The 10,057-nt window shown below is 32.3% G+C and overlaps 1 protein-coding gene across 1 annotated transcript in view; it reads right to left on the bottom strand.

Moving 5' to 3' along the window:
• Positions 1-6,526: 6,526 nt before the first annotated feature.
• The window catches only part of LOC133330772 (potassium voltage-gated channel protein eag), a 113,736-nt gene continuing 110,205 nt past the window's right edge, over positions 6,527-10,057 (bottom strand). Inside the window, exon 16 of the mRNA XM_061539181.1 lies at positions 6,527-7,657. Coding sequence (XP_061395165.1) covers positions 6,527-7,657 — 1,131 coding nt within the window. The remainder of the gene's footprint in view (positions 7,658-10,057) is intronic.

Here is a 10,057-nt window from a genome sequence, read left to right as displayed (position 1 = left end):
TTCTATAGAAAAATAGGACCCTGAAGGTCCATAATGGGAATTTAAAAAGTCGCCGGTAATAATTACAATAAAATGATCGATAACGACTTTTATAATGACCCTACTGGAAGTAGGAATAAAATGAGACTCTGAGACAAGAGTGAATGGGACTGAGTTTGTAGGGATTTTTCTCTATTAAAATAAGACCGTGAAGTTCGATAATAGGTGTTTGAAAAGTTGCCCATAAAAATTACAATAAAATGGTCGATAAAGGCGTTCGTGATGACGCTACTGCAGTAGGGATAAAATGGGACTCTGAGATAGGAGTAAATAGGAGTTGTTCTGTAGGAAAAAAATAGCTGGCAGAGTTTGCAGAGAATTTCTTATAGAAAAATAGGACCATGAAGGTCGGTAATAAGTATTTGAAAAGTCGTCGGTAATTCGTGATGAATCGACTGAAGTAGGGATAAAATGGGATTGGTCGATAATGGTTATTTGAAAAGTCGTCGGTAAAAATTATAATAAAATGGTCGATAAAGGCGTTTCTGATGACGCTACTGAAGTAGGGATAAAAGGGGACTCTGAGATAGGAGTAAATGGGAGTTGCTGTGTAGCAAAAACATAGCAGCCTGAGTTTGCAGAGATTTTTTTATAAAAAATAGGACCATTAAGGTCGATAATAGGTATTTGAAAAGTTATCGGTAATAATTACAATAAAATTGTCGATAAGCGCGTTCATAATGACGCTACTGGAGTAGGGATAAAATGGGCATCCGAAATAGGAGTAGATGGGACTTATTTGTAGAAGAAATAGCAGCCTAAGTTTGCAGAAAATTATTTTATAGAAAAATAGGACCATGAAGGTCGATAATGGTATTTGAAAAGTCGTCGGTAATAACTAAAGTAAAATTGTCGAAAAAGGTGTTAGTTGTGACAATACTGGAGTAGGGATATAATGAGACTCTATTGAATTTGGTCGATAATAGGTATTTGAATAGTCGTCGGTAATGATTACAATAAAATGGTCGATAAGGGCGTTCATGATGACGCTACTGGAAGTAGGAATAACATGGGACTCTGAGATAGGAGTAAATGGGAGTTGCTGTGTAGAAAAAACATTGCAGCCTAAGTTTCCAGAGATTTTCTTATAGAAAAATAGGATCATGAGGGTTGGTAATAGGTATTTGAAAAGTTGTCGGTATTAATTACAGTAAAATTGACGAAAAAGGTATTAGTTGTGACAATACTGGAGTAGGGATAAAATGGGACTCTGAGATTGGAGTAAATGAAGGTCGACAATATTTATTTGAAAAATCGTCGGTAATAATTACAACTCTACTGGAGTAGGGATAAAATGGGGCTCTGTTGATTTTGGTCGATAATAGGTGTTTAAAAAGTTGTAAAATGGTCTATAAGGTCGTCCTTTCGACGCTACTGTAGTAGGGGTAAAATGGGACTGTGAGGTAAGAGTTAATGGGACTTGTTGTGTAGAAAAAAATAGCAGCCTGAGTTTGCAAGGATATTTCTATGAAAAAAAATGTGACCATTAAGGTCGATAATGGGTATTTCAAAAGTCGTCGGTAATAAGTTCAATAAAATTGACGATAAAGGCGTTCGTGATGACGCTACTAGAGTAGGTATAAAATGGGACTCTGAGATAAGGGTAAATGGGAGAAATGTGTAGGAAAAAATAGGGATCTAAAATTACAGAGATTTTTCTATAGAAAAAATAGGACCTTGAAGGTTCAGTGGATTTTTTTCCATATGTATTTTTTGGAAACAAAGGCTCAGCAATTTTTTTCAAATAAAAAAATAAGAGCCTCTTAAACATTTTACATAGAGGATAGAAATTTGAAATCTATTTTTTGTAGATATTTTTGTGTATAAAATTACACTGTGAAAAATTAAATTAGGATAAGTGCGCTGCTAATCTTAAATCTGCTTAATTATAATGAAACCTTTTTTTAGTGTTTTTTTTTTTTGCATTTTACATAATCTATTTTTTGCTAATATGCTATTAAATAATATTTTTTTACAAAAAAAAAAATAAATAAATAAATAAAATAAATAAATAAAATAAAAATAAATTAAAAAAAAAATAATTATTTTGCCTTTATAGAAGTTAAAAAGAAATATTTATTTTATAAATAAAAATTTTTATATTATAACTAAAAATATTTATATAATAAATATTTTAAAATTAAGCTCCAACCTAGGGCTGCCTAATTTTTTTAAATAATTTTTTTTTAATAATTTTTTAAAATATTTTGTTTGTGTTAATAAAAATAAATTGAAATTAATTAATTTATTTATTTTTTTAATTTTCTAAACTTAATTTAACTATTTTGAAAAAAAGTCAACTAAGCTAAATTAATTTATTTTTGCAAAACTAAATAGAGTATTTTTTGTTGTTGTTGCAGTATTTTTTTTTTTTTTTTTGTTTTGTAATTTTCTTTGCTAAGTGAATTTCAACACACGATTGTCATTTCATTATGGATGTTTGTTGTGGGGGGGTTAAAGGGTTTGGTTGCTATTGTAAAATAGTTGTTGTTATTGTTGTTCTTGTTTAAGGTCTATTTTTGTTTGTGTTTGAGTTTTTTTCCCAACATAACAATAATATTTTTTTTTAAATAAATATTTTTTTAAACTTAATTACTTAAATTATTTTTTGTTTTTTTTTTCAATTTTAATTTAATGTTATTAGGTATTTATATTGCTTGTTGTTGTTTATTTTTTTGTATTCAATTTATTTTTATTAATGTGGTTTTTTTATTATTTGGTTGCTTTTTTTGTAATGAAAAAAAGGACGGGCCGCAAACAAAAGTTTTTATTTTCTGTGTAATATTTTTTTTTTGAAAGATAGTTTTTTGTATTTTTTTCTAATTTTTTTTCAAATATTTATTTTGAAATTATATTTTTTTTCTTTCAATGGCAGTTTATTATTATTTTTTTATATATTTCTTTTTTTCTTTTGACAAAAATATTTTTAGCAAAAAGTGTTGTTGTTGGTTTTTTGTTTTTAAATATGACAAAAAAATTCCCATATTTTTTTTTATATATATATGCTTATTCAGGGCCTGGTCTATAGACAGTAGTTTAGTTTTTTTTCTTTTGATTTTATGCAAGTTTTTTATTATTTTTATTATTATTTATTTATTTTTTTATATATAGAGAAGGGAGGGCGGAGTTTGTAGTTTGTTTATTTGGTTATTATTTAAACTTTTGTAAGCCGTCCTACAAAAACAAAGCATTTGTCTTGAAATAAAAAAAATAATAAAAAAAATATTTTTTTTAATTATTTATATTTATATCACACATAATTTTTTTGAGGGGAATAAATAAAATAAAAATAATTTTTTAACTTAATTATTTTTTTTAAATAAAATAAATAAAAAAATTATTTTTTTTTTAAATTAAAAAAATATTTTTTTTAAATTAAAAAAATAGTTTTTTTTTAAATTAAAAAAATATATTAAAAAAATTATTTTTTTAAATTAAAAAATATTTTTTTTTAATCAAAAAAATATTATATTTTTTAAATAAAAAATATTTAAAATTATTTTTATTAAAAATATATTTTTTTAAATAAAAAAAATAATTTTTAATAAAAAAAATAATTTTTTTAAATAAAAAATATATTTGTTTTAATTAATTTTTTTAAATAAAAATATTTAAAATTATTTTTTCTAATTTTTGTTTTAATTTTTCTGCACTTAAGGCTAGGAATTGTTTTTTTTTAATTTGGATATTTTTTGTTGTTGTAATATTTGCAAATTTCATAGGGCGGGTTTGTTGTGTATTTTATTTATTAATTTTTCATATACTAAATTATTAGCAAAAATTCATAAGCAATATGCTTTGTTTGTAATTTTAATTTTATTAAAAAAATATTTTTTTGTAAAAAAAATTATTTTTTTTTTTTTCTAAATAAAATTTTATATGTTTTTTTTTCCAAAGGCCTTGGAGCATTAAAGGTGAGGAGGAAAGAATCCGCAATGCAAATTTTATGATTTAGAAAAGAGAACTGTCATCTAAGCAAACAATTTAGAATAACATTTACATACCATATGCGTCCTATTCACAGACCCTCAGTGTCCTATTTTTCTCTATAAGAAAAAAAATCACAGACCCTTGGCATTCTATTTCTGATAAAAAAAACCTCTCTAAGACCTTCGATTTTTTTCCATAGACAAAAAATGCCTCACTGAGGCCTACGAATTTTAATCTTTAGGAAGTAAGAGAGCCTGAGGGTCTGCGGATTTTTTTCTACAGCAGAATCTATTTTTTACTAAAAAACTCATTCACGATTTTTTTTGCTGCAGCAAAAAATTCTTCACTGAGGCTTCCGATTTTTTTAAGCCTCACTGAGGTCTCGGGAAAAAGGTATCACTGAGGCATCCAATTTTTTTTCTGTAAGAAAAAGGGCTCTCCGAGGATTCTGTGGATTCTTATCTACAGAAGAAACTATTTTTTTTACTATAAGATCCTCATGATCCTAGTTAATATAGACAAAAGCCTTATGGAGGCTTCCATGAGGTCTCCGTTTCTTAATGACGCTACTGGAGTAGGCATAAAATTGGACTCTGTTGAATTTGGTCGATAATAGGTATTTGAAAAATCGTCGGTAATAATTACAATAAAATGGTCGATAAAGGTGTTCGTGATGACGCTACTGGAGTAGGGATAAAATGGGACTCTGAGATAGGAGTAAATGACAGTTGTTCTGTAGGAAAAAAATAGCAGGCTGAGTTTGCAGAGTTTTTTTTTTATGAAAAAATAGGACCATGAAGGTCGATAATTTTTGAGTTCTCGGAATTTTTTCAGTAGGGAAAAAAGGTATCACTATATTTTTCTATAGAAAAAACTATTGTTCACTCTTAGAAAAAATTCACGGAACCTCAGGATCCCATTTCATAAAGGAAAAAGTCGCACGAAGGCTTCCAATTTTCTATTTTTGCTGTAGCAAAAATATACCTCACTGAGGCTTGGCATGAGGTCTCCGTATTTTTTCTGAAGATTTTTTTTTATTTTCTATTGATCAAAAGCCTCACAAGTGACTCCTAACTTTTTTCAGAGGCCTCAGATTTGTTTTTCTATAGAAAAAATGCCTCCGATATTTTTCTATAAGAAAAGTCCTCACTGAGGCTTCCGAATTTTTTCATAGATGAAACTATTTTTTTCTCTAACAAAAAATTCACAAACCCTTAGGATCCTATTTAATATAGAAAAAGTCTCATGGAGGCTTCCAAATTGCTGTAGCAAAAAAAAAAAAACCCGTGAAGCTCCGCATTTTTTATGAAAAAAATGCTTCACTGAGGCCTTCGATTTCTAATTTTATTTTGAACCTCAGGCGACTCCTAATTTTTTCTATAGAAAGAATACCATACCGAGGCCTCATATTTTTTTTCTTCTATAAAAAAGCCTCACTGAGGCCTCCGAATTTTTTATTTAGGAAAAAAAACTTTTTTACTCGAGGAAAAAAATTCACAGAACCTCAAGATCCTATTTAATATAGAAAAAAGTCTCACGGAGGCTTCCATATTGCAGTAGCAAAAAAGTACCTCAGTGAGGCTTGTGATGAGGTCTCCGTATTTTTTCTATTGAATAAAAGCCTCCTCTGAAGCTTGCGATGGAGGAAAAATGTCTCACTGAGGCCTCTGAATTTTTTTCTTATAGAAAAAAGCATTTCTAAATCCTCTGATTTTTTTCTAGAGAGAAAACTTCCTCAATGAGGCCTTCGATTTATTTCTCAATAAAAAAGGCCTCAATGAGGCCTCGGATTTTTTTCTATAGAAAAAAAACCTTACTGGACCAAAGTATTTTTTATATAAAAAAAATGTTTCACTTAGACATACGTTTTTTTTTATTGAAAAAAGACCTCACTGAGCTCTCCGAATTTTTTTCTATCAAAAAAGGCGTTTCCGAGTCCTGTAATTTTTTTCTATAGAGAAAATGCTTTGCTGAGGCCTCCGATTTTTTTCCTATAGAAAACAATGATTAACTGTCGATTAAACCGATTTTTATTGTCGATAAAAGCCGTTTCATTTTTTGAGATAAAAACGTTTTTAAATAGGTCGATAATACCGGTTGGTAAAAGTTGTAGGTAAGAATGATATGGATATGGTCGATAAGGATGTTCCTAATGACGCTTTTGGGAATTCCGAAAAATATTTTTTTATTTAATTTGGGATCCTTTCACTCTGATGCCCCCTCCTCTAATGCCTTGAGACCTAATAAACCATTTTTTAATTTCTTTAAATTTAAAAACATAGATTTTTACAATTTTTTTCTTCCGAACCAAAACTTAAAATTTTGTTTTAAGATCTATAGCACGCCAACAGCTTTAAAGCTAGTTTAGAAATATTGTTTTTGTTTGTTTTAGATATAGAAAAAAAGCTTTTTGATTAAGTCTATACTCATTGCATTTTGAGATTGAATCCCGCAGCTTCTTTTAGGGGATTCATTTTTCTTCGACTTACTTTGCGATGTTTTATTATTATTGCTCGAAACTGCTGTTATCCGACTGATGGCGTACTAAAATCTTGGGCTAGAGAAATTCACGTTTCGAACGGCCACCAACACCTGCTGAGCCGCTGGCTGGGCCACCACCGGTTGTGGTGGTGGCTGTAGTTGTCCCAGCTTGGCCGGCACTGCCTGAGGCTGTGGCGACAACAGTGGTGGCCACCGTTGATGGAGCCACCGGCTGCTGCTGCATTGTGGGCAACTCCTCTTCGAGTAATCGCTGCTGTTCAGGACTCTGGACAACGGCACTAGCGGCAGCGGCTTGCGAATGGGTCTGCTTGGGAGGCGCCGGTGCTTTTCTGCTCTTCGAACGCCGCTTTTTAAGCATCAAAGGTCCGAGACCATTGCCACCCGTTGTGGTAACCATTTGTACCGGCTGCAGCAGGTTGGATGAGCTAGTTGCTGCAACGGTAGTTGGCATCACTACTGTTGCAGCTGCACCTGCTGTTGTCGAAGCGGAGGGGGCGCCCGCAACCACCAATCCACTACCGGCAACGATGCCAGCCGCACCGATGATGCCCGTTGCGGTGGACGACGAAGACGGCGGCGGCGGAACTGTGGATATTGTTATGACCGTATCGGCGGCTGGCGTTGTGGCGGTGGAATGTGTCGCCCCACCTTCAGGGCGTCTACCAACTAAGCCCCCTGAGCTGCTGCCACTGGCCGCTGTGGTTGCCGTCGAACTACCGCATACACACACGTTATCATCAGCAGGCGTTGTCTGGCCGGAGGAATCATGCTGTTGCAAACGTTTCACCAATTCCCCCAGCATGTCCTCAATGCGACCAATACGCTGTTGCATGCGCTGTAATTCGAGGCGTACATCAACTTTCAGATCCAAAACGGTGGCAATCAGATCACGTTGCGCCAACGTGGGAGGCTGTTCTCGCAGACCTGTATCATAGGTATCCGAGGTGGTGGCACGCGATGAAGCCATTTCGATTTGTCGTTCACGTTCCAACGCCAGATTGCGGTCTTTAGCCGTGATAGCGGCCAGGCTGAGTGTTGTTGTGGTGGTGGGAGCGCTGCTGCCCTCGATGACGACGCGACTGTCACGGCTGGGCGGTGATGAGTCGACTTCGCCGCCCTCATCGATGGTGTCCTGGCGGGCCAATGTGGCTTGGCTTGCCTGCAGTTTGGGTGCCTTAGGGAATACCTGGAAATGAGATGCAAAAAGAGAGAGAGCAAAGAAGGCGGAAAATGGACACCAAGGAGAAGTGTTCCAGGAAGAAGAGAGGAAGAGATAAGTGAAAAAAATATATGGAGCAAGGGGAAGAGATTAAGAGAGGAGTATAAAATAATACAAATATGAGAAAATTAAAAAGAGAGTGTAAGTAAAATTAGAGGTTGTTCAAGAGAGATAAAGATAGTTAGAGACAGAAAGAGAGTTACACAGTTGAGAGATATAGAAATGGAGAGAGAGAGAGAGTTAGACAGAGACAGCCACAGAGTTGCATTTGTTTTTTTATTTCATTGTTGTTGTTTTTCCACACGTTCACATTCATTTAGAGTTGTGGTGGTAATGATTCATGTTGAGGGTTTTTGAGTTTCAGAATTGCCGTAGATTTGCGTTCAAAAGGCATTCACACACAGAGTTGTTGTTGTTTGATGTGTAGTGTGATTTCAAACCATTTTTTGCGCATTCATTCAAGTGTCATTCCAGAGTTTTTTTTGTACAATTTTTTACAGCAGTTTATAAACATTTTTTTAAATAGAATTATTATTTTTTTTTAGTGAGTTGAGGCAGAAAAAAATCCAATTTGTGCGTAGGGCAGGCAGGGAAAAGAAGTAACAAGGAAAATATTTTAAAAAATGTGTTTGATTTATTTTTTTCTTTTTGCGGAGATAAATGTTAGGTTATGTAGTATTGAAAAATATTGAAAAAATTATATTTTAATCGATTGATATTAAACAAATATAAAAAAAACATAAATTTAGCTTAAAAAATAATATTTAAAATTATTAAAAAAAATATTTTACGTTGGGCGCCATTTCGAATATCTTATTAAAAAAAAATAAGAAATAAATCCAAGAAATTATTTTCCAATCCGAAAAAAGAGAAAATAGGGGTTCGTAAATTTTTTTCTAGAGAAAGGAAATTAACTATTGCTCCGATAGCCTCGAAGTGGGCTCGAATAGAATTTTTGCTATAAAAAAAAATAAAAAATAATTAAAATTAATTAAATTAAAATTAAACAATTAAATTTTTTGTCGTTAAGACGCTGTTATTGAAGTCGATAAATGCAGTTTCGAACAGGTCGATACATGCAGTTAAGATCAAGTCGATAAAGACAAGTTCGTATTAGCCGATAAAAGTGTTTTCACAATCGTCGATAACAACGATATTAAGGTTGTCGATAACGAGGAATGTAATGACGCTGATTTTAGAGGCTTTTCAGATTTTTTCTATAAAAAAAATGAGACCTGGGGACTTGAGAATTTTTTTTCTATAGAATTTTTGTTGCTGAGAATTTTTTCTATAGCAAAATAGTGAGATCTCAAGCCTTGAGAACTTTCTTCTACAGCAAAATAGTGAGCCATGGGTTCTTGCGATTTTTTTCTATAGAAAAAAATTGAGACCTGGTGGTCTTGCGAATTTTTTTTTCTATAGAAAAAAATTGAGACCTGGTGGTCTTGCGAATTTTTTTTTCTATAGAAAAAAATTGAGACCTGGGGTCTTGCGAATTTTTTTCTATAGAAAAAAATTGAGACCTGGGGTCTTGCGAATTTTTTTCTATAGAAAAAAATTGAGACCTGGGGTCTTGCGAATTTTTTTCTATAGAAAAAAATTGAGACCTGGGGTCTTGCAAATTTTTTTCTATAGAAAAAAATTGAGACCTGGGGTCTCACGAATTTTTTTCTATAGAAAAAAATTGAGACCTGGGGTCTCACGAATTTTTTTCTATAGAAAAAAATTGAGACCTGGGGTCTTGCGAATTTTTTTCTATAGAAAAAAATTGAGACCTGGGGTCTTGCGAATTTTTTTCTATAGAAAAAAATTGAGACCTGGGGTCTTGCGAATTTTTTTCTATAGAAAAAAATTGAGACCTGGGGTCTTGCGAATTTTTTTCTATAGAAAAAAACGAATTTTTTTCTTGAGACCAGGGGTCTTGCGAATTTTTTTCTATAGAAAAAAATTGAGACCTGGGGTCTTGCGAATTTTTTTCTATAGAAAAAAATTGAGACCTGGGGTCTTGCGAATTTTTTTCTATAGAAAAAAATTGAGACCTGGGGTCTTGCGAATTTTTTTCTATAGAAAAAAATTGAGACCTGGGGTCTTGCGAATTTTTTTCTTTAGAAAAAAATTGAGACCTGGGGTCTTGCGAATTTTTTTCTATAGAAAAAAATTGAGACCTGGGGTCTTGCGAATTTTTTTCTATAGAAAAAAATTGAGACCTGGGGTCTTGCGAATTTTTTTCTATAGAAAAAAATTGAGACCTGGGGTCTTGCGAATTTTTTTCTATAGAAAAAAATTGAGACCTGGGGTCTTGCGAATTTTTTTCTATAGAAAAAAATTGAGACCTGGGGTCTTGCGAATTTTTTTCTATAGAAAAAA

The sequence above is a fragment of the Musca vetustissima genome, unplaced genomic scaffold (assembly GCF_032173495.1).
Source record: "Musca vetustissima isolate MV318-11 ecotype Yass unplaced genomic scaffold, APGP_CSIRO_Mvet_v1 utg3081, whole genome shotgun sequence".
Classification (NCBI taxonomy): Eukaryota; Metazoa; Arthropoda; class Insecta; order Diptera; family Muscidae; genus Musca; species Musca vetustissima.
The sequence above is the reverse complement of the archived record's forward strand: the minus strand, read 5'-3'. Positions and strand labels throughout refer to the sequence as shown.